Raw genomic sequence first — 25797 nt, 5'->3', positions numbered from 1 at the left:
GAATAAAATTCTACCGGATATGAGGTAACTGACTTACTGAAAAAATAGGAAAGACAAATCTAGGAAAGCATTTCTATAAAAATACAAGCACAATATGTTCAGAGGATTAAGGATTTTAAAAACTCAATCCAAATCACAATCGCCTAACAGAAGCTTGGCATCTTACTATGAAGATGGGAGGAACAAGGAGGGCAACATATGTCTTGCCCCCACTACTTGACATCCTATTCAATGGCAGAGGCATGGATTTAGACAGTCCCCCCTCTTGTTTCTTGGGGACTTAACAAGGGACTACGCCAAATTAGAAGGAAATGAATGCTCTGGCAGCTGACTAATTATTTTGAATATTTTACTGCCCGCCCGCCACCCTACAAAACAGGTATATTCCCGGCATGCAATGACACACAGCGACCCTTAAAATCAGATGGTCCTTCTCAAGTATTTTCGGTTAAGGTATACTCAAAGCTTTGGCAATGCAATAATCCACCTCCCTCTTTAGTTTATTATATGAAAAGATGTCACACTGTGACTGTTTTAATCAGAGAATAAACAAAGTGCCCAGCACCTGTCTTGGCTTTTATTATCATAATAATCCTGTTTTGTTTTTTAATTCTAAAACATCAGCAACTCTCCCGTAGGTGAGCATGTGTTTATGCCGCCCCTACTGTTGCCTTTGTGGTTTCATTATTAGCAAGCCATTAAATGAAAAACAGAAGAAGAAGGGGGAGAGAGAAGGGAAAAGCAGGCCTGAGGCACAGCCATTTGTGCCTGTTAAAATACAACAAGCTGGCCCTAGGTAACCAGAGCCCTGAGACTGGCATGAAAGCAGGTTAAGTAACCAGAAACTGAAAAGAAAGCAAGTCAGTGAATGAACTGCTCTGAGTTGGAGCAGAACAATCCAGGATAAAAAATACGGGCATGCATCCCACTCACATTTAGCACAGCTTAGCACAGCCAGAATGGAACAAAAAACCTAGCAGTGGTCAAGGTGAGAAGAGGGTTCATGTGTAATGACTGGTAAGTGCCTTACACTCCGATTTGTTTAGGCAGTTTTCATGGAATCAAGGGATGCTTGAAAAAGAAATGTATGTGCTGACAAACTCTTGCCTTTGTTACAATGAATGGATCTAGAAAAATTTAAACACTGAGAATGTTAAACAAGCAAGGAAAATTGTTTTCTCACCTTGAAGAGGACAGAAATTGACCCTCACAAACTTTTTACCATTTATTCACTCACATTTTACTGACGGATCGGATCAGATTTTCTGCCTTAAATTCTACTGATGTTATTCAGTGGAATGACACCGACTCAAACCTGACTCTGAAACTAACAGGGATAGGTTTCTGCATCCTTCCCTGCCTCACACTCACGCCACAGCCCCTGCCGTCTGTATTCGTTTTCTACCACCAAGATGGGAAATCCTATAGAAAAACAGTAAAAATGGAGACAGAAGATAAAAACCTAGAAGGCCTGAATCTCTGGTAACTCTGCATTTCAGTTCACATTTTGTATTGTGGCCCAATGGGAGACGACTGACAATCTGGGTTCTGTTCCCGGTTCTGGCAATGAGCTACAGCCTAACAATGTGCAAGCTGCTTCCCCTCTGTCCTCAATTCCCCTGGTCTGAAAAATAGGATGTTTTAAAAAAAAAAAAAAAAGAAAGAAAGAAAGGAAGAAAGAAAGAATGAACCACATTCCAAGACCCAGTGATGATGGTGCTACATAAGATCTGGCTCATACACTAATACTAACATCCGTGCAAATAGGCTGTGAAATGCAAGTAAAACTTAGCGATTGAATGTTATTTTGTAGACCTGTAAGTAACCACAAGGGATGAAAAGGCAAAGAAGAATCACACCTGGCAGTTATGAAATGGGGGATGATGCTTCCAGATCAAAATTTCCATGCACATGCAGTAATATTTGAATTTTAAGTCACTAGAGTATTTTGACATCTCTTTCTACTACTTAATAGGCAGTAACAACAATTTATCATAGTTCCTCTAAGATATGTAAAACAAAAATAGCCAAGCATTGTGGGAAATATACATTGCCAAAGCTTTCTGAAATAATCTGAGTGAAGACAAATCACGAGTTCAAGAAAGTGTCCTTCATGTAAGTGTTTCAGTTTCCTTCTGAAGCAGTAAGAACCTTATAGATAAGGACCAAACTTCCTACCCTAATCTTTATTTCTAAAAAAAGGGATTGGGCAAATAGGCTCAACATCTTAAGGCCCACTTTTCCCAGGGACTGGATAGAATTAGATCTGAGTAGGTTTATCTCAATCGAACTAGGATAGTTTTTATTAAAAAAAAAAATAAAAAAAATCCATATTTTAACCAGCAAAGTTTAATCCCTTCTTTTCCTGTGAAAACTCAGATAAGTTTGATTTTGCGCCTCTCGCTGTCTCCATATTCCAGGTATTATGTCATTGCACATTAGACTGTGTCAACACACCGTGACTTCGTTCCCGCTAATGCAAAACCTCGGAAAACATGGAGCCAGGAGATAATTTCAGACAGCTTTTTTTTCTCTATTTAATGTAACTCGGTATTTATCCTTCCATATTTCTGACATTTCCATTGAGCGATAGTCCCAAAATGAAGAAAATCAGTCTTTCGCATGCAAAGCCGTCTTAAAGCAGACTGTTGAGTAGCAATCTTTCTGGGCAGGTGAGCTTCACACATGTCTCAGGAAGCATTGCTGTCTTGTGAAATCCAAGATGAGCAATGACAGGCTTCCAAGGGAGCCTCCTCAAGTCCCCTGTTGGTGGAAAGAAGGCTTAACCTCCTACAAAAGGGCATCTCCTGAAGGAATGGGGAGATGATGTCTGAAAGAAAAACAGGTGCGAGGCTCTTAGAAAATGCCCCCATGCTCTAACGAGAGCTGCCTGTGAGCAAAGTTTGCATGCCTGAACATAAGAAATGGTTGCTTTCAGAACAGTTTGGGTTTTTAAGAGTCTATTTTTTTAAATTTGTGTATTAAAACAGTGGCTGTGGTTCCCTGAACATAAAGAAAACTAACACCAAGAAGGAGCTATGTGGAACTTGATAAAAGTGTTACATCATGTTAGTCTCTTCTGCATCTTGGTCGTTTATTTCAGCACAAAGTGACTCTAAATGCTCATGTTCTGAGTTTATGATGTCTTACACTAGTACAGGAAGAGGGAGTTTCAGGCCTCTGCCATCTATGTGTTAAGAAAAAATACAATAAAAATGTATTGGTTTTGAGTCAAATAATGTAATGAACTATGTTTATTGCACTGCGTAGCTAAACACTAAGAAAACCAGACAACATATTTTAAGAGAAAGAAGCAATTTAGGAAACCATATTATATAGCATTATTAAAGTCCCATCTTCCACCGTTAACTACTGCACGCTAAAGCAAATGTCAGCGGGGGGGGGGGGGGAGGTTAATGTTTCTAAATTAAACACCCTTCAAACACTCTTTCTGACAGTTATCTTCATATTTTCCACAGATGCTGCCACTGCCACAAAGTCAGGCACTAAAATAGATACAGTGCTAGTGTTACGTCCAGGCTGGGCTGATACCCCTGCCACTGCAACTGCCGGTTGGTCTGCACCAGGAGGACAAACACACTTTATACAGAGAGGATCTCAGAGGCACTGTAGATGGCATTTGGGAAGCTCTAACAACTGATCAAAGCAACAGAAAGTCATCAGCAGAAGGTATGTCTCAGACTGAAAGCAAGAGTCCATTCACATTCATTCCCTAGATGTGCATTATCTCTGGTAGACTGAAATGATGCAAGTTATTTGACTTTTGCAGATTCACAGGGCAGCCTGTACAGATGTAGCGTTCTCTGGAGGTTTTGCTTACCCTGTAAATCATTATGCCTGTATTCTTAATTGTTTGGCACAGCTCCCAGGACATCCATTAAATCTCTTCTGACTAACGCATATTTGTATCTGTTCACCCCCGGGGCTTCTAACGAATAAATGTCCTAGCATAAAGAGAAGGGCATGAAAATAACGCATTATAGGCGAGTAATATTCCATCAGGATACCTGAGCAGTGTGGGCCAACTGAGCCACCAAAAAACACGGTACCAGCCCCTCGCTCCTCTTTGGTTTGCATTGCTTCTCTGGCTGTCCTAACGTCTAGAGAGTCAAGAGGATCATACTGGAGAGTATGGAAATCCCATTCTAAACAAAAAACTAGAAAGCATATTGGATGTATGTTACGCAAGGTGGTAGCATGGGGTACTGATTTGCACATTCCTTCCGCCTACAGGACACCTAAGCTCTTGCCACAGCTGACCAGCCCTCCCTAAGTACTCCCACGCCCAGGCCAGGAAACCCAGCTGGTTAGCAGCGGGCCCTCCTCAACAGCAGGTGAGATTGTGTGAAAGAATAAAGTAAGACAAGCAGGAAAATGTCTTTGCTGCCTATAATCCACTGGACTGAGATCTGCTCCAGTAAATGCAGAAAAAGGGCCTAGCATCTAACCCTTGGCTGTCCCTTGAGAAGCCCTGAGAAAGGTTCTCCTGGCTGTCTGACGACGGTATTTGTGGAGGCAGCAACAGGGAACACTGGGAAAAAGGGAGCTCTGTTGCAGAAACAGTTTGCTCTTTTTTAAACCATTTCCATGGCTGCATCCAGGTTCTGAGGGGAGTGCAGCATCAGGAAGGTAAAAAGGAATCAGTTCTGTGGCGAAAGACAGGAGAAAAGGCAAACACACGTACCAAAAGAGAGACAGACTTCAGCAATGAGGGCAGAGGGATGGAGGGCATTTGTGCAAATACAGATTACATGTGCAATTCATTTGAAGGCAGTGGCATTTTTATCACAAAGAAGAGTTTAATCAAAGTCTCAAGAGATCTGCCATAAAGGAAGCCCTTGCCTTGCTGCCTTGGCTGTCTGAAAGAAACACCTGTTACGCACAACAAAAAAAGACAAAACAAACAATAGGTATAGAAGGGAGGCCATGGTTCGAACAATGTGAATCAGAGAAGCACAGTTTTCTCTAAATGAAGGGCTAGAATCCTATCAAATGAACAGCTGGGGAAAGCATAATTCTTTATAGTTGCAGGGAAGTTGCACAGATTATATGATGGCAACAAATACAATATACGTATCTGAGCTCTGCTTCCTAGGCACCAGAAAGGACAGGAACCTCCTAAGATATCCCTGAGTGGAAGAATAAACTTGCTTGAGCCCAGCTCCAGGAAAAAAGATAGCCGGCTTTCAAAAGAACACAATGGACAATTTTCCTCCCACGGGGCCTTTGCAAGAGTTTCTGCTAAGAGGATACTGAGCTCAAACAACCCTCACAAAAGACGCAGAAAGCAAACTTGTGATTTCAACAAATCCACCTCAATACACAGAGGGGATGTAAAGAACACCTAGAACGGATACGTTCCTTTTTAAATAAGAAGAGTGAATATTATTAACAAAGAATACAGAATTCTATGTTAATAAACTGATCACAATTTGAATTTCTTTATTCTGATTGTACCAAAAAAAGACAGGAATTCTTAACTGTGCAATTAGAAATAATACAAGGGAAGCAGACTTAAATAACACCCTGAAACTCAAGACAGAGAAAGCTAAAATTCTTGAAAAAATAACATTTCAAATCTGCCTTTCATCTCAAGTAAAGAAGAAATACAAGAAATAGAGCATAATTCTAACTCCACTCACTACAATATATCAGCTCTCCAAAACTTCACTTCCTAACACAATAGCAAAGAAACTCCTGGATCCATCATGGATCTGGGGAGCTATCCCACACAAGGAAACCTGCTGCTAAACTGGGTTCTGTGGCAGAACAAAGGCAACCTTTACAGGGGTGTCTATAGCTGTAGAGCCATCCAAAGAATCACAGAAGGAGAAAAGAGGGAAGCTTGAAAATTTTATTCCCTTCAAGTTTTCTAATTTCAAATAATTTGAATCCATTTCTACTTACTTTGTATCTCCCAGTGCACGCATCAGTCTGCCTGCATCACTGGGAAATACTGCAATCATCAGCCTTGATCCAAACTAAAGGTTCTATTTGCCGTGATCTTAGCTGAACAGGAACAGGGCTGAAGAATTCATAAAGCCTTGAACAATTCACATCTGAGATCAGCTATAATTTGGTAAGTATTAATAACCTGTGGCCCCCACATGGAAAACATCCCTATTCCTTCCTTCTTAAATCCTTTAGAGACATTAAAGATCCATGTCCAGAAAAGTAATCATGTTTGTAATTGATACTTGAATCGAGGCGTTCCAAATGCATGCATGAAAATGTGCGCCTATGTGTGTATAAGGCAGTTTACTTCTGTGTATAAGGTGAGAACGTAATCAATCAGCTGTTTAATATATGCTTACTTGTTCCTGGGCTACAAATTCAGACTCCAGAGTTAGAGAAAATGGAAATTATGCTTAATTAAGACATACAAGATTCTTAAGGATGCTAAGAACTTAAAACTCATTACACACAGTATATAAAAAAGCCCCTCTCACTGACACACTGCAGCTCAGTAACGCTTAAACCACAGACAAGATCCTACATGTAGTGTGCAAGATAAAAAAACATAGTCTCACCACACAGAGCTTTAAAGGGCCAAATGCTTCAACGGGCTTCCATCCAATACTCAAAGCAAGAGACTCCTTAGCTAAAAGATGTGTGGCTTTCAGTTTTGTACCTTCAGCCTCCATTTTCTTGCTAAAGCATAAAGAGTGTGGTACATTAGGAGGAAAGAATTGATTAGTGGCAACTTGTGATTACAACCAATCTGGTCCCAACCCCGCTGAGGGAGAAAAGGGGGAGCAAATGGAGGGCACTGAAAAGAAAGTCAAACTCCATTTTCAACGTAGCCTGCCCAAATTCAAGAAAGGCACTCAAGCAATCTATCTCCCTTTCCCAGGAGGGCAGCAATAGAAAAAAAAGTCTTCTCTATTTTGATGGAGACCAAAATAAAAAAAAAGGAGGAAGAAAGGAAACAAGATACAGAAAGAGAGGGGCCCTATCCACCACAGCCAAAGAAACGTTTTCTCCTGCTAGCCCAGGAGAACATAGCATTTCTTCTGTAACTCAAGTGACGTTTGGCACTTCTTCCATGCTGACATTTCAGGGTTCAAGCTGTGCTGACAATACATTATAGGTGGTTGGTATATCAGTATTATGTGCTTTTACGGCCATTAAAATCACACAGAAACACAGTTAAAGTAACACTACTTTGGATGAAAAGTCAGGGACTCAAACGTTAGGGAATGCCAGAATTAAGGTTGTCAACATAATCTTAATTTTCCCTCTTGTGAGTACAGTCTGCAAGTATATTATCACGTAATTCTACTCTCTCAGGATACCATTTTTTATTCAAAATGTATGACAGAGATACATGGGAATAAAATAAAGATACCTATTTAACCTAATTCTGGCACTTCTAACTTTCAAATGCCTTACTTCATTACCTAAGTAATGTATTACTTTGCATACAATTTTCACAGCGTACAAAAGTATAGAAATCTCTTCATCATTTGTCCAAATCCATTTTAAATTTCTATCTATGAACAATTTTGTCATAACTATCCAAGTTTCAACTTTAGAATAATTTGCTGAACACTACCACCATTGTCTTTCAAAAAAAGTCAAACCTGATAAAAACTATTTTGTAATGCATACAATTTTAAATGAGTTTCCTCACTGTGTCAAATATTTATAAACTCCAACTACTGTGAATTATTTTTTTCCTATTTAATTATTATTATCTTTCATATAAGTCTTCATTTTAGTTTTTATAACTTTATTATGCTTATCTTGGAACTTCAGTTCTCTTATTTAACTTCCAAATACATGAAACTCTGACATATACTTCTTAGCCTCTCCAAAGTATATTTCAAACCAATTTGAAAGAAAATCTGAAATGGTTCCTTACAATTATTTACCCATTACATAGTCTATTCAACTTTCATTTGTGGAAGTTGAACTTAAATAGATATCAAATACAATATGCAAAATACAGACAGCTGGCACAAGATCTGGAACTCTCTAGTTCATCTTTGCTCAACAGAGACTTCCACGAGACAAATGTACCTTTCCCTCTCTTTCTTTAAACTTCTCACTCAGGCTTCACTCACGATGGCCCTTCCATCACCATCCTTCAAGTGATTAAACTGTTTCATTTACTCTTCTTACAAATACCAAACATAAGTATTTGCCCTCCACTTTAAATTATACAGTACAATTCAGTAGCAGATAACTGATAGAAAGTGGATAACAAAAATAAAACCATTTCCTCTGGCCTCTTGCACGCCATTACCACCAATGGTGAGCTCATCTTGTCTCCTAAACTATGCAGGGTAAGGCATCATCAGTTTCTGGATGCCAGATGTCTGAGGAAAATCCAAGGTGGTGAAGACAGTGGTGTTGATTTAGTAGGTGGAACCATAGTTTGCCCTCTGAATCACTTTTAGCCATTATTCCAGCAGAGAGTTTGAAGTGATCTATTTTGAATGACCCATCAAAATGAAGTTGTGACCACTTAACGTGGCAAGAGATGAATCAGAAAAGTGAGTCATTGTCAGCAGGAACTAAGTGATCCTCAATTTTTTCCCTCTTGATATAGGCATGGGTGCTGGTAGCAATTTTGGAATGTCAAACACAACCTGCATCTCAAATATAGCCACTTTGGTTAGAAAAGCAACCATTTTAGATAGACCAAGCTGGGCAGAATTAGATGTCCAGACGCAGTGCTTAGAATCACAACAGAAGATAATGGTCCTTATAAATCAACACTCCCAATGTTGCTAGGATAAGAGGTGCAAACCTAGCAGCACTCATGAGAACATTTTTGTTTAAGTGCTACTGGTGGACACAGCACTGTCTATCTCCTGTTCAAATTCCAATTTGGGAAATTACATACTACTAGCTTGTATAAACTTGTTCTCCCATTTTACATGAAGACCCACATCCCAGCTCGGCTCCGAGTATGACGTGTGCTTCTACTTCTGCCCAATGTTTGCAGGGATGGCTCTATGGGGTGAACTACTATGGCACTTGCTAAGGCAGGCTGAAACATTACCACCTCCAATGGACCAACCCAACCCTACATGGGCTGAAACTGCTGCCATTACAGAGTCAGTACAAGAAAACGTACCCTCGCACCTCAGCTCCTGCAGGTCAGAATCTCCTAATATAAGTATCACTATCACCAACAAACATGCACCAAGAAAAGTTCCATCTTTAATTCATGCTATGTATCACCAAAAACCTCAGTAACTCCTAAATAACCCTAATAATGCATCGACTTTAGTTAAAGCCGGGCAATCCCAAACATATTCCATAATATTAAAGAGGAAATAAATGAGAACAGAATATGGCTTAGAGTTTCATTCTCTTCGGGTTCCTTCAGGATGTCACATGCTATATAAACCAAATACTGCTTGGCCAACAGGGGTGAAAGCCCCCAATTTAGAGAATCACCAGAATGATACGCAGTTGTGAATTTTCAAATTTAGTTTTGTTCTAGGGGGTGAGACCCTACGATAAATGATCTCAAATTATGCAGCTATCTGAGTCATTTTGCAACTGGTGACCCTTATAATGATGTTCTCGTTTTCAGAGCCAATGTGATGCCACACAGTGATTTGTCTGTTAAATTGAATCTTTGCCTCTAGATAGATAGATAGATATAAAGTTTATTTTGAAATGTCTCCTAGTGCCTCTGAGTCTGACTGATGTGAGATGTTATTTTGAACATGCCAAAGCATCTGAACGGCTCCAGTCCTTTCTTTTCAGCGTGCATTCCTTGATAAGTGGCAAAGCTTCCCACTTATCAGTCACTCAAAGTGACTGTGGCTGTCAGTTGTGTACAAAGCGCAATCAGTTTGGAAGCAGAGACACCAGCATTTTTCTTCTCAGCTTGAAGCAAACACGTTTTGACTGCTAGTCATTCAATTTTAAAGCATCTTCAATTAGGGGCGGATGAAGATATAAAGAAAACACATCCTAAACACCTCCGCCAGCCAGCAGTAAAAAATTTATTGTTATCTCCTGCTTTACCTTACTGCAGAGGCAGCAGCAGCAGCCTTTTTTTGGCTGCACAACTAAAGTGCTCATGACTACACACACTCCATACGGACAAGATCACAGCCGTAAAGAGTTCACGTTCATCTTCCCAAGCCACTTATACAAACTACCGTGGTACTTTCTGCTCCTGTACCTCTGCTGCCTGCTGTGTAAAATACCTGCACGGGTACACAAACGTGAACGCAGCTCACATGCACACAGGCACACCGCCCCACGCATTCTGAACACAAACATTCACCAAATGACAGATGCGCGCTCTATAGCCAATAAAATGCCGACCAAAACCATTAAAAAGACTGTGGAAATAATGGCAAGGAGGGAAAAGTAAAAGGGAGGGCTGGCAGAAAGGAGGAGTTGATGTGGGAAAGGTCGGGCAGTCGCCTAAGGAAGATTGCTCAGTACCACAGCGTTAGGGAGCTGGAAGCTGAAGGAAGTGGGAAAAGTTGTGGGATGCCTCAGAGAGATGCTGGAATTGGAGAGGGGATCTGAAAACAAGCAGAAAGACAGGGCCCTGGGAAAAGGGGTCTCCGAGAGAACGCTTGCTGAGAGGAGAGAGACCAAGAGGAGGCCTTGGAGCACGATGTTGCCAGCTGCGAGGACTCCAGTCGACCGCTGGCATTTTTCTTACAGTCCTAGCTGCTGGATTATTTTGGATGTTTTAGTGTTCTGTTTTTTTAATAAAAATAATAAGTTTCTGGCCCTCCCTTGTGATCATGAGAGAGAAATGGAAAATAGGAACACTGAAAGATCAGTAGCAAAAAGGAAATTAAGAAAAGATGCTAAAATTGCAAGAAAGAAGTCACAAAGTTAAAACAATCTCGTAATTTTAAGAGCATCTGGTAACACTGGAGAAAGCTTCATTATCAGCAAGTGCTGTTCCAATCATGTAGCTCAGCACAGGCAAAAAAGCTGATTTATCTGATGAAAACATGCCCTTGGCATGTTTCAAATTCAAATTGTACAAATCCCAAGCAGATCCTGCTTGTCTGCATTGGTGCAACTACACCAGTCAGTAAATTTGGATTGTACGAGAGTGTAGGAAAGGCCTGAAACCAAATTATCTGTAGATGCTTGCTCTACAGGTCAACTTTGGAAGTAAAAAAATGTTACATTGGTGCAAAACGTTGCTCTGCACAGAAATACGGGTAGATAAATAACTCTGCAATCTTTTACGTAACTTAACTTTTATGGTAACGGAAGGAAGTGAAGGCCCATAGGTTACTCTGAAGGACATGCGTCGTATCCTTCAGCCAAACACACACATTACTCGCTGAACTTGAGAGGCCAGCAAGCAATTAGCTCATTCTGACTCTTAGCCTAGATTTTTCTTTTCACTCTTCCCTTTCCCTATTTCCTCCCTCAACTTTGTCTTTTTTTTTTTTTTTTTTCTTTTTTGGGGGGTTGTTTTTTTAAATAATTAATTTCCCAGGGGCTGTTTCCTGCTCAAGGGACAGGCCAGTTGTTCTGATAACCGATAGGACATCAGCTGCAAAGCTTTTGTGAGAAACAATTGTTTAGCCTCTTTGCCGGCAACCTCATTTGTTTGGGAAGAGGTTGCAAAGTCATGGGAAAGGCTGCAGTGTGATTCCTTCTTGGGCCTGTCTCACTGAATCCAGTATGCCCATGTTTATAAGTTGCAGGAAAACAGCTGCTCCTGACACATGATGAATTTGGACAAAATGTCCCCAATCGAGGAGCCTGTTCGGTTTGACTGTGCAGTCACAGCTTGTCATATCCACACTGGCAAAAAAAAAAAACACAACCCCAACAAAATCCAAAATAAAAAACAAACCATCTCAGTGGACGGAGCCTGTTCTGAAAACATTTTGCAGAGTGAGAAGGAAGATACTTTCTCACAGTTTCCTACTGAAGAAAGGTCTCATTAAACTCCCACTAATATGAATAAGAGCCTTTTCACTATGTTCAGTGGGAGTTGGATCAGGCCCTCACTTCAACAGCTTTATTGTCTACCAAGGAAACCTTTTGTCCTCACCTCTCTCTGATATGCAAAGAGGACTCTAATTACAGAAGAACTAATACTGTTCTGCTGTGCAATGGCTTGCAAAGGGGTCGTAGCACCATGAAGCACTGCTCTGCTGTCACTGACTTCTTAGAAAATCAGAATTCCCAGGGAAAATGGTAATACAGAAGCAACAGACATTACTAAATCTGTAACCAAGCACTTGTGTAGTGGTTGCTCATTTTTGAATCTTGAGTGAAGGATGCATCATCTACAGCCCTTTAAAGCCTCCTAGAGAACTCTGGGTTACAGGCATACAAGAAGCTAGGGACCAGGAAAGAAATTTCACGAGTCCTTACGGTTGCACTGAGGATATACCACCGGGGCAAGGATTAAGGGCAAAGATCTCTACTCTCCTTGTTACAGGCACAAAGTACTCCAAGTATTGAGCTCACATAGTGGCCTGCTGGAGTTTGCTTTCCTGCAGGAGACAGAAAATGAAAGGATGAGCTGTGTTGGAAGTACAATTTAGAGTGCAAACTTGTTGGAGCAGGGAACAAAATCTTCACTTTTCTCTGTGTACAGTCAAATAGTCAGCGTATTCTCACGACAAGAAAGAGCAACTGGTACTTTTTACAACTAAACTTCACCTGAAATAGGTCAATCAAAACCTCACTGTTTTCTCAAACAAAGAGAACGCCGACAGGCTTGAACATCATTTAGCCAGTTCTGGATAACAGATGATTGCTCACCTGAGGAGTTCAAAAGCAACAACAAATCTAAACAACAACAACAACAAAAATTATCACCATAGATAACTGTGTGGGTAAATTATGATATCTAAAGCACTCTGGCAGCAGGCCTCTTTACCAGTGTTTTGGAAGGCTGGAATCAACCCAGAGCTTCTTGGTGCCTGGAAAGTTTTGACAATAACAACTGTGTCATTTCAAAACTTTGCATGTTAAGCTTCAGAAATATTTTTCTGAACTTTTGTGTAACTCAGAAACCAAATCCTTCTTTCCTCCCCAAAAATATAGCTGTATTTTGAAAAACAGATCTGGCTACTAAATGGACTAACCATCCTGCAGGAAATTCCAAGTGTTCCAAGATTTTATTACATTCCAAATTGGAACACCACCTTAAACCTCAGAACTTAATGAGAATGGGAATATTCTGATTTGGGAACATATTAACGCAGCCAGCCCCTCTCCATCTACCAACACAACTCACAGGGAAAGGGACACAGCCAGCTGACAGCAGGTGGGGAGGACGGAAATCTGGACCCAGACTCACAAAGGAAAGCCTTATTGGATCCAGGAGGACACCTAGGGCAGCTGAGGGATTCAGAAAAGCCAAGAAGCCTGCAACCCAAAGGGACATGGAGTCTGGAAGGCCATGGTGCCCACACACCCTGCCAGACCAGCTGCTAAGGGTCTGCAAAGCTTGAGACCAAGGTAAACTTTTCACAGAATCATAAAGAATTGTTTTGGTTGGAAAAGACCTTGAAGATCATCAAGTCCAACCTGGGAGCAGTGCCTCCTGGAACTGCCTGCGCCATCCGGCCAGGCATCAGGCAGAAGTCACAAGCCGCCTGGCAAGCAGAGCGGGCTAGAGGCACACCTTTCTAGCTTTGCATCAGAGTTTAGTCAGGATCCTCTCATTCTTTAGAGGTCCTAACTTTCTATCAGAAAAGGTGTCCTGTTAGAACATCTGCTGACAAGTCTCTAGCTCTGAAGGACAAAGAAAACCCTCTATTAAAACACACGAAGTCATCAAATGCTTGCTGTCTGGCAGGAATTGCTCTCAAGTTTCAGATAGCACTCAAGTTCTTAGGCTAAGTACGTCACTCAGAAATTAATGTAAATTAGTAACCAAGTACTAGCAGTATTAAACTAAAAAGTCAAAAAAAACCTGTGGCCTAAATGTTAGAGACATCGTAAAGCTGCGCTGTTGCCTCTTGCTGCTTTGAGATTTTAGTTTTACATTATTGGCAACCTGAAGTGCTCCAAGATATCGAGCTGGGCTCTCCAAAAAAATTTTGACTAAAAATCAGAACAGTTTAAAAAACAACATTTGGCCTCCGTTTTGTTTGCCTTCTAATTTTGGAACTTGTAGTGCTCGTGGTTTCAGATTTTGCCTGGAAATCCGAGAGCTGGAAGTTTACATTTTGAAGAAATGAAAGCTGGCACTTTTGTCATCACATGACTCCAAGAGCTGGAGCTTGAGGAAAAAAACATAAAACATTGTCAGGCTTTCTACAAAATTGTGAGATTAGCAGCATCAGTTTTATCACAATTTAGGCTGCAAGGTTGACCTATTTTATCAACAGTGCCCTACTGAATATGAATTGCTTTATGAATTTTAACAACCATATTTCACTTTAAATATAGTTCAATTAAAGTGACATTCGTCACTGAGCTTCAAAGCAAACTATTCAATTGTCAACCTGGGCTAGACTTTTTCTCTGAGCAAGTGCACAGTGTAAAACTGCACCACTTCACAAAACTTTGCACCTCAGAGACAGCCCTCGAGGCAGAACACCACACACACTCATTGCCTGTCCTGGGGACTAGCTCAGCATCACGGAAAAGGAGCACCTAGACTTCCAAGTTCTTTTCACTTCCTGCCTATCTGACGGGACAGCTACAGAGCTCCAGACTCCACCAGGTTCTAGAGCAAGGACACCAGGAAGTGGATTGTGGCCTCACAAAAGAAGATGGGGAGGTGACAGTGAGAGTTCCCGAGGCCTTGAAGGACAAAACTAGATTTAGTCCGAGAACTTGCTAAGCCATACTTAATGTCTGCATGCTCCTTCCTTCAGCCTGTTCTACAGCTGCAGACCACTACAGAGCTGTTCCGAATCACAACCTGAGATCTTGGGGGCTGTTGATGCACAGGAGTTACAGGACAGAACACACATTTCAGTTTCCTTTCTAGTAAAACAGCAAGACTGAGGTGTGCAGGGGAGAAGACCTAAAATACTCAGCAGGCAGAAACTGGTAAAGCGAAAACCTTTTCAATACACATACACACAAAGATTAAATAGAACAGAAAGCAGTGTGCATGGGAGGATGTATTCCAAAGCGGCATAAAATAAGGGGGGAGGTTTAGTTAATTATTCAGAGAAACTCAAACCTCTTCACAAATTAGGTCTAGATCATCCTGAAAAGCAGAAAAAAAAAATTATAAACATTTGCCAAAAGACAAAATCCTGTCTAGATCACATTTTAATATTTTGGGGTCATACAGATTCTTAAATATACCCTAATGTACAACTTTTCTCCAGTTTAGCATTATCTCTTTACTCCACTCTCCGTATGAAGACAAGCTGTCTTCTGCATTAGCGACATCCCCTTCCAGTTAATTCAGAAGAGATGGACTTGAAAAAGACATAATGTCAATTAGAGACTCACGTGCCAGGTACATTTTTCTAAGCTCAAGCAGCTATCACATCTTTCTTCAGCATCACAGAAGTGGCTAGTTTAATTGAGCTGTATTTATACTCAGCATTTGCAGTCCTCTAAGGAGGAGAGACATGTTGCAATCTCTCCCTGCTTATGTATTGTGTGTGTATCGGTGATTGTATGGTGGCGTAAGGAGAGAGGGAACTCTTTCCAAGTTAGCGCACTTAGAGAAAGGAGTCATAAATCATGGGGTCAGTCAGGTTGTGCTTTTTTTTAACCTTAGGGTATTATGTTTTCAATACAATATTTCAATAGCTTTTTTCTGTGTAATAATTTATCTGGAATTATGGCAACTCTTACAAGCTTAGAAAAAACTGGCTCAAGTAAAACGAATCCTTTGTCATAAATAGGTTGCGTCCGTAACTGCAGCCTAATCATTCAATTGCACATAAGTCAAATAGTTATCCAGACTTTGTAGGAATATTTCCCTGTCAATAAATCTAATGCTATTTGAAAACTCCAGGCCAATGTGACAGAAGCCTGTTAGATTAATTAGGGCAAGGTCAGAAAAGCTGAACTCACAGCTACATTCATGTCACAGTTTTGTTCCACCTACCATAACCTGGCTGTAAACTCACAGACCGTTTTAAACGTGGGCATGTTAGGGTGACTTCATTGTCGCCGTTCATATACAAAGGCAAGATTACTTCAGGAACTGTTTCTTCTCTCTTACAACAGTCAACTAACCATGCAACTGAGAAGAAATGTTTTGCTTTGTATTCACTGTCAATAAGGGGTTTTTTTTATTTATTTTTAAATGTTTCTCCCTATCAGTGACTTCATCATAACTGGACTGGAACAAGGGTTCATGAGACTACAAGACCATACGGACTGTGGAACTGTCAAGAGGCAGACAGTATAATCAAAATTTCACTACAAACACATCATCTCTGTAGGAATGAGAGGACAGTATTGTCTCTCTCTGCCTGTTCAATTCTTGACCTTTATCATGTGACCATCCAAAAGGAGAGCGCCTCAAATCTGATGGGTTTTGTGTGAAGTGGACCCTGGAGGTGAAATTCTGACCTCGGCAGGATCAATACTTCATCCAAAATCCCTTGAGACAGACTGCCAAATCAGTTCTTAGGCTTGCAGCTTGTATCAGATGGTAGCTAGCTGACTTTCATTTACTACTGACTTAGGTCAAACTTGGACCAGGGATCAAGAGATGAAAGGCTCTATATCTCATTATCAATAACCAGTGTTCTCCACTACCCTAAAAACGACATACTTCATTCTTATCTACAAGGCTTTAAAACTTAAAAGGGTTGGGGTCAAATTATGTTACTTCAATTTATTTTTATTCACTGCTTATAAAACAACTTCCTCTCTCACTGTCAGAGCTAAATGCTAAAAATGTAAATACTTTCCTTGCTATTGTAGAGGTTCTATTATTGTTTTTCTTTTAAAGTCTTATTAAAGATACAGCAATAAAGAAAAATCCCTCCCACACACAAATTTAAAGAAGGAAAAAAAATACAGAGGTCAAGGCCAAGCCAGGCCTCACCAATCTCAAAATTACTTTCAGCAAAGCACATCTTGTATTTAAGTTGCCTTATAACTGAGGGGTGGACCTTCCCCAGAAGTTTTTCATAGTTATACAAGTCCAGGTACTACAGAATGTCCTCTGAAACAATAAAGCCAGTTTTTATTCTAGTGTGAAGCCATACAACTCCTCTGATTTTGCTGGAATTAAGTTTTCTTATACAAGTAATGGATATGACTCATAATTTTAGGCAACTAATTCTGAAAAATTGAGAAGCTTTGGAAGGAAAATCCTGTTGTTACTGAACAAACAGAACATAGCACCCATTTCCACAGCGACTTGCAATGCTCTACACATAATTGCATATTAAACAGCCAGAGATTTCACCATGATTCTAGAGATCTATAAAATGTCAAACCTCTCCTTTGTTATTCTGTGAAAACCTTCATGGGCAAAATGATTTGCATAATTCCCTAAACAGGGGCATGCATATATACAAATGGAAAAAAAGTAATGAAATACAGTCAACAGCATGAAAAACTTTAAGGAAAAAAGAAGTTAAATAAAGTTTACTGGGTATGCTGGGCTAACAACTTTTTTCTACTACTAGGTGCAAACCTGTAGATACCTAGGACCCACACAGTTGCTCTCCTGAATCTAACCAACCTTTTGACCAGTTTCTCGTTCAGACAACACCTCACCTGAAGTGTTGAAAATTTCTGGACTTTCAACACCTGGGGCAGAGGGAAGGAGGGACACTTGATTACCAATCACTGAAGAAAACTGCTTCCACAAAACCTTAAAAACTGAGTTGCAGGAGATCCATTCCAATCCAACTCTTTCCAGCAACAGTTTTGCCACTCCTGATCTATAGCTGAAAGGGCATTTGGACCTGAAAACCCTTGCTCACATGACCAGCTCCTCTCCCATCTGCTTCCTGATCCTATAGGAGCCGTGTGAATCATACAAGGCATTCCAGAAACTGACCTTTTTTGCTTAACAATAGGTAACATCCTCATGTGTTTCTATAAGTATGATGTAAGCCATCTGCAGAGATTCTTAAAGAAACTATGACAATAATGGCTGAGGCAAAGCATGGGGAAATGGAAAGGAGAGAAGAGAGATAAGAGGGGCATGGGTGGAGATGGAGTCTCTGACCTGGATCTGTTGCTGAAGAAGGTTAATTTTGTGTTGCTGCTGCAGGAGCTGCTGCTGTTGTCTTGCAATCTGTGGAGAAATTGCACAGAAGAAACGTGAGATATGTATCACCGTTCCTGGCATCAGTACATAGGAAACTTCCACCCTACTTGGTTCTTTAAACTGCTCTATTAAGTTAAGAAACCTTCAAGTGCAGGGGGCAGCAGCCTGGACTGCTGCTGAAGCAAGGGGCTCATGCTCAGGAGCAATTCAAAGCTAATACTAGTGTGAAAGGGAATCTTATGGAAAATGTTGTGCTGGATATTAAGAGAAGGACTGATGCAAAAATCTTTCTCTTGCTATCTGAAATGGCACTGCTAAAATCCCCAAAAAGTGAGCACTCATTTGCTCCAACTTGCTGGAGGAAGAACAATACTGGCAGAGAGACTGGAAAATAATAGGAGAAGGCAGGAAAGGCAAAAAAGTAGGATGGACAGTAATATTCCTTTTATGTTTGGCACCACCTACTCAAATATTAAAAAAAAAACCAAAAACCCACCAAAAAGGAAATCTGACACCCAGGAGGAAGGTGTTGGTGTGCGTATTTCCTTGATGCCAAAACAGACACAAAGAGACTAGAACTGGGTTTGGGAAAATCACTGACTCTTCAATGTGTATATCAGCTGAAAGGAGCTAAGGGGGCAGCGCTAGGCTACACAGCTCAACATCGAAAATGATTTATAGAAGTTGATGGAGTTGTACTAAGTCTCCTCTCAAAGTCCTGTGTGTTTTCCATAAGGACTTCCATCCTCCCTTTCCACTGACTAAATGACTGGGAATCTTACTGCAGACACATTTTACATACAGTGAAGAAAACAGCAGACAGTAGCAGAACCAAATTAGAGTTCTCAGATAAACCATTATATACCTCAAACTTAAAAAGCAAACTTGAAAAATTTTCATTTGAGTCATCACAAAATCTCTGCTCTCATGAATAGCTAGCACAGCAGCACAAACATGAGAAGGAGTATTGCTCTTCCCCTGTGGTATGTGTACACATCGCAGGGTCAGATGGGAACTTACACATACTTACTGGGAGGAATTTTGTGCTTTCTTCCCCTCAGGTATTTTCTTTCATTTCTATTATTAAACTATTAGCATAAGAAACACTCACGCATACTTAACTCAACATCTAAAAGATTAAATGTTTTCCTTCTAGAGCCTCTTTTTGAGCAACCAAAATAATTTTTATCAATACTTTTTTTTTTAAAGTATGGTTATTTTAATTTCTTTATAACACAGAATTATATACAATTTCTTGAATTAAAAGGAATCCTTGTTATCCTAATAATAATCCTGCAGGATTTCTTACTGCCTTTTCCCATTCTCTCCATTTTCTTTTTCACTTTCAGATCGTTTAGCCATCCTGTCGCAGTAGTGACTTTAAAAGGCAGGGCAAAGGAAAGAGCTACTGAAGGATGTCTCCTCGTGGAAGAATCTTGCCAATTCCACCTTCACCCCTTCATCTACCTTCTCTGTGTAAACAACAGTGTGACACAAATTCTCTAGTTTAATAGAGAAGTCACTTCTGTTCTCCCTATGTGGGATTTCAGGTGTGAGGCCAAAATACACAGTATTTAAGATAAGGTTTTTAAATAGTCAAAAATAGGGAAAACCAAGGCTAAAATGTCTGAAGATGTCAGCAGTGGTTTAGAACCTTAAGACTTGCTTGGTACAACACAAACATTGAAGTATGAGAACTGTGACACATTTCAAAGAATTTTGTGAGTTTCATAAAATTCACATAGCTGCAATTATATGATATAAACTCAAATTTCATTACAAGCTGAAATAAATGGTCAAGCAGATCTAAACGCTTTCACATAACAGGTATCAGGATGGACTCCTGACAACTGTAAACCAGATGTCTAAGTATTCTCTGCTCACGCTCAGGTACAAAAATGGACATTCATTTCAGTTAAAACTTGCATAGTGCAAATATGTTAGCAACGTTGTGTTCTTGCATAAAATATCATGTGTCCATTTGTACATGTTGGAACTGTTCATGTGTCAAAACATGCTTGCATTTTCAGTGGAGGACATATTTGCAAGAGCAGAAAATCAAGCGTCTCAAGTGTAGAAGAGAAAAAGTCACACTTGTTCACTGACATTAGATTCTTCTCCCCCCTTTTTTTGCACAGTTGGCAAAACCAATTCTTTCATTTGTCATATTACAATCCAAATGCTGCATTTTGTTCCCTTTATACCTATTCAGTATCACTCAGCTCAAGGATCACTGGAAGAGTATTCAGGAGGGCTGAATTTGTACGCTTACTCACACTTATTTTTAGGGAAAAAAAAAAAAACAGTTTTGGAAGAGAATACCTCCAAACTGGAAGGTGTATCTTTAAAAGATAGAGAGCACTATTTTATATATTGCAAATTAAGGCATTCTGCCAATATGTTATTGTTTAAACTTCATCACCTAAGGAAACAAACATAAAAAAAATATTCTCTAACAAACTTATGAGGTATCAAACCTTTCAGCTACTGGAAAGTCCTCCTAGAAAATTATTTAAGCTGAAAGCCACTATAATAATCACTCACCTGTTCTTGTTGCTGCTTAGCCAGCTCCATTTGTTGGCGTTGTTTCTCGATCTGCGATGCAGCCAGTTTCTTCTGTTCATCATGAGCTGCGAGCAGCTGTTCTCGCAAACTGGTCAGCTGATTGATCATACCCATGAGCTGCCTTTCCTTCTCAGCGAGGCTTTCTGGAGTCCCTGGGCATCATATGGTGGGGGGGGGGGGGGGCGGGGGGAAAGGTAAAGAGAAGAGAAGAAATTTAGAGCTAGCCAGGTTTTTATTTTGCAGCTTCACTGTAAGCAAAGTTTTAGTAGGACCAAAGAGTAGCAACATATTGCAATACACTGCACATTAAGACCTGTCCCTCTACAGGAAAATGAGCCACGGAGGATAATTCTGTACACAGGCTTTGATCTGGTGTCCTCCTTCAATGTTTCCTTGCCCTTTCATCTATTTTCCATTGCCTTTTTATCAGTTTAACAGGGCAAAAAATACTGCCTGTTTTGGAAGAGCTTCAAATTGTAAACTTTGTTCGCATTTCATGGGGATCAAAATCAACACTTCCAGTTTCGAAAAAGACAATTACATTTTTGTCAGAAAGTTACGATAAAGACACATCAATGCTTCGACGTCTACAGAAACTGTAAGGTGTGTATTCAAAGCCCTCTACAGTCAAAGGGAAGCAGAGAAGTCTCCTGGGCACTGGGTACCCCGCACCCCGCTTTCTCACTGTTGCTAGCGCAGCACACACCAGCTGGCAGGACGCTGCTACCTGTTACAGCATCTACAGCTGCCCCGATTAGGATGAAATTATATAGTCTTTAAACTGTCAATAACTACTATCGCTGTTGCTGCCACTGATGAGTATTTTTTAAAGGAAAAAGTCTTGCATACACGCATCAGAAAAACTGAGTGAAACACAACTCACCAGCTCTCTCATTTGTACTGTCATGAGATGTTTTTTACGGGAGAGTTCAGCAGACACAGACAGAGGAACTGACTACCTCGCTCTCATAATCATTCTGTAAAAATTCTCCTTCTACCCAGAAGGACAGCGGTTATAAGGGAAGGGAAGAAAACATTCCAGGAAAAATCAAAAGCTATGAATCATACACTAAAACAAAAAATGGCACTATTAGAATATCCAGTATTATCTGACATTGAATTTAAAAGACCAGAAAATATGTGTAGCAGCTAATCCGCAGATATCTCCAATACCACCACACCCTCTCACATGAGTCAGATCCTATGAAACCCTTTCTCAAAAAAGCTTTAGGAAAGGATTAAGGCTATCAGTGTCTCTGGCTCCTCTGAAAATAGCCTGCTTTTGGGACAACCCTGCCACACAAACCTTTCTCAAACACAGGAAGCGTTCTTCTGCCAATGTCACCAGTGCTCTCCAAGTGAAAAAAAAAAAAAAAAAGAAAAATTGGCGACTGTACTAAATGTGTTCCTAGCCAACTATCAGTCAGACATGGAAAAGAGCTACTGGTAATAGCTCATTTAGTCTACCCCCCTGCCAGTGCGGGAATGTTCCCTACAATATATTTACTACAGCTTTCTAGATTGGATTGAAATGTCTGAAATGGTGAATCATCTACTGCTTTCTTTGGAAGACTGTACCACTGCCTTAGAGGTGTCACTGGTAGGGCTCTTTGCTCCAGAGTTAATTTGATTTACATTCACTTAATTTCAACCTTGCGCTCCCAAGCAGCATCCCATTTGCTACGTCAGCCAAGTCCAGGCCCCTAAATGCGTTTGTAGACAGCCATGTACAAGTGGGAAAACACAAAGAATCAACATTTTCATATAACGGAAATGTCACTTGATTAACTTTTTATTAAGATGCTCGAGATTTATGTGAAAATTTTCTTATCATATAACAAAGAACTACATCAGAATATTTTCAGATACAGTCTCGAAAAAACCTGTGGTACAAGCTGGAGACTAGAGAAATACACTGAAACAGAAACCATAGGAGTTTGAACCTGTTCTGTTAAAAGCTGTGAGAAAGAGTGGAAGTCAGTGTTAAAATACTAACACTGCTGAAGAAAACATTTGTGACTTAGGCTTTTTATTTCAAACATTGGAGACAGAGAACTGCTACAAGTAATGCATATGGCCACCTGGCCATACAATTAATCAGAAATTTCTACTGTCACTCTTCCATCCTTCATTTGTTTTTCCCTAGGAAAAAGGGCACAGTGTTTCCAAGTGGCATGGAAGAATTATTCTGGAAGGTAGCCCCTTCCTTGTCCTGTCCACGGCTAACATGTCGCTTTACTGGAATGCTTGTCTGATGAAGGCTGTCGGTATACTGATACTGGCAGTATAACACACTGGGCACACTGAAACATCTGAAAACTAAATATTTTATTTATTTATTCAGCAGATATCTTACTCCAAACTTTTACTGCAGGGTGGGGGTGCACACAAGAGGGAGGGAGAAGGACCTACAGAAGAGAAGAAATACACAGGATTGGCTTAGTCCTAAAGTTGGGGGAAGCAAAGAGAAATCACTGTCAAATAAACTATTCGACAAATACACTGACACACATCAAAGATTTTCAGCCAGTACTGGTTCATCAGTGCATTTCGAGCTCCTACAGTAGCTTTCAGTTGGGAATCAAAAAGCACTTTGTAAAGTTAAATTAATCCCCACCACACCTTTGAAAGGTGGAAAAATGTTTCCATATGTGTAAACTGTCGGACAGAGGGGTCACAGAGTTAGGTACCAACAGCAGCAGAAGAAATGTTGATATCCAGCACTGTGCTGCAAAGCTCGGGCCGTGCTTCCCGAGAGAGCAGAACGCTCCACGTGCCACTGCCCTGGCCACGACACCAAACAACGGCACGACCGCGGGGCCATCCGCCTACTGCGGCTGCTTCTTTAACCTGATTTACCTAGAAAACTTCTTTCCCAAGAAAACACCGGCTTTATTCGAATTGCAGGAATGAGAGGAAAGTCTGGATGAACTAAGAGCAAGCAGTCGGGGCAATGCCAGAGTTGCAGGTACACCGCAGCCGTGCAGCTGGGGACAAATCCACCAAACTCAGACTCTTCATCGCTACTCAGTTTTTAAAGAAACTTTGAGATGCCCAAAGTGGGTGCTTTATGTACTAACTCAGTAAGTGCAATATAAGTAAGTACAATGCATAATTCCTGTGGCTTATAAAACTGGAGTGGAAGTAGTCTGACAAAAGGCAGCCTTCTTGCATTGTATTTCTTGAGCGAGTTTAGTTTGCTAGTAAACCGAAAAGGAGAATTTATCACTGTCAACTTTTAAAAAAAAAATATTTTGTTGGAGAATACTTTCTGGATAACATGGCTCAGCAGCTACTTTGTTTTCCCATGATTAGCCCGTCCTTCCAACAACTTCAATAATACTTAATTATAATTTCGATTCATTAAGGTATCATTCCTTGCAAAGTAAGTACTCGGACAGCCACACTCTGAAGTGACCTGTACAAAACCAGAGGCAAGAGAGATCAGATGCGTGGATCTACAGGGAGATGGTGAGTTTTGGGGTACATTTCCCCTTGCCTCACCCACACATCTATATAAGCACCACTGACAATGAATCACAGGTAGTTTTGAGGTTTCTTGCAGACAAGTGGTGGCTTACAAAAGTGTGAAAATTAGAAAGAAGAAAAGTACTTGAATCAGACTGTCTTGACCATAACGTAAAGCATTTGAATTTCGTTTAAGTTTGGTATTTTTTTATGTTACCCTTATTACTTAGAACACTTCTTCTGTAGAAATGGCCAACAAAACTGCCATTTCCAGTTGTCATTCATAAATTACTTAGCTTGTAAAACAAATGAAGCCCAAATGATACTTGGCGTTATTTATGTAATGGTCACTACGTAAGTACATTCTCTGATAGGAATTTTTTCGGGTGTATTAAAATGCACTGCAGAGTTAGAGCACCACTTGCCATGTTTGTGCCCGCTTCTAGATGCTGGAGATGGTGGGTAGGCAAGGGTGGTGGCCTTCTGTCCTATCACCGCTGTTGTCTCTCTGTTAACCCGCATGAGATCTAAACCTCTATCACCGCGTGAAGCGTCTTGGCAGCTACGGGATTTCCATTTTAAGAATTCCGTAGCTTACAGGGCAAAACGTGTTAGTATTTTAAGTAACTGCAACACCAACCACATAAAGACAGTTGCTTAAATCATGCTACTTGGGAACTAATGAAGTATCCCCACGGCTGCTAACACTGCTAGAACTTGGGAGGCAGTGCAAACCTCAGCGAGGATAAGCCACCAGCCCCAGCAGCTACCTTCAGCCGCTTCGTTATTAAACTCACTTAGAGCTGCTCCAAGTGGTACAGAGTTGGGAACGGTTCTGGAGCTGGCCTGTGCTCTACACACAGTATCCGTACGGTTGCAGTGCTTTCATTCTGGCCATGCAGCGTGGCTGGGAGATAAAACAAGTGCCTATTATTGCAGCGTGCAACTTGACAGCAAGCTAGACCCACTTCACACAGGTATTGAGTGAGGAGTAAAAGGAGAGTGGCTTACATCAATGACTGCCTCAAAAATTACTTTTAATTACCGTCAGATCCACAACAAATAGATATTGCACATTTTATGTTTAACAAAGCTTTTAACCACCAGACCACCTGCCTTTCAGGAGATTGCTGTAGGTGCTCATACTGTTCTCTCTCTACTCTATCACTGTAGTGGCAAAATGTGGATTTTTCACAACTTATCGAATCAACTCAGGCAAGAGAGCATCAAAGTATATACTACAGGTTGATACAGCAAATGGCCCAAGAAAGGATGCCTTCCAGATGCATCAGCTTATTCTCTATCACCACAAAAAGAGATTCGGAAAGGGAAAAAAAAAAAAAACCAAACCATGTTGTGGATGCAACACCCACAGCAGATGGCAATAAAAGAAGACTCAAATTAGTGGCATTCTGTATCGCCAAACCTAAACTTCATCTCAGATCAACACTATCCATAATAGTGTTTAAGTAGTAAAAGAAATTTACTCAAATGTGAAATAAACTATTACACATTCTTAGTTCTGATTCACAGTCCCAGACTGGCAGTGACAGTAACATTTTAATAAACATTAGAATGAAGACACCAATATGACCAAATGACACACTTAAAGTGAG

General features: G+C 40.5%; 1 protein-coding gene across 9 annotated transcripts in view; it reads right to left on the bottom strand.

Annotated features, from left to right (window-relative positions):
• SOX5 (SRY-box transcription factor 5) overlaps window positions 1-25797 on the bottom strand; it is a 657382-nt gene that overhangs the window by 130276 nt on the left and 501309 nt on the right. For all 9 annotated transcript variants that reach the window (XM_075758111.1, XM_075758131.1, XM_075758121.1 and 6 more), the window contains 2 exons: window positions 20693-20865; window positions 18107-18175 (listed from right to left, as the gene is read on the bottom strand). In XM_075758111.1, coding sequence (XP_075614226.1) covers window positions 18107-18175; window positions 20693-20865 — 242 coding nt within the window. The remainder of the gene's footprint in view (window positions 1-18106; window positions 18176-20692; window positions 20866-25797) is intronic.

The sequence above is a fragment of the Balearica regulorum genome, chromosome 1, assembly GCF_011004875.1.
Source record: "Balearica regulorum gibbericeps isolate bBalReg1 chromosome 1, bBalReg1.pri, whole genome shotgun sequence".
NCBI lineage: Eukaryota > Metazoa > Chordata > Aves > Gruiformes > Gruidae > Balearica > Balearica regulorum.
Note: the sequence above shows the minus strand (reverse complement) of the source record. Positions and strands in the feature narration are given on the sequence as shown.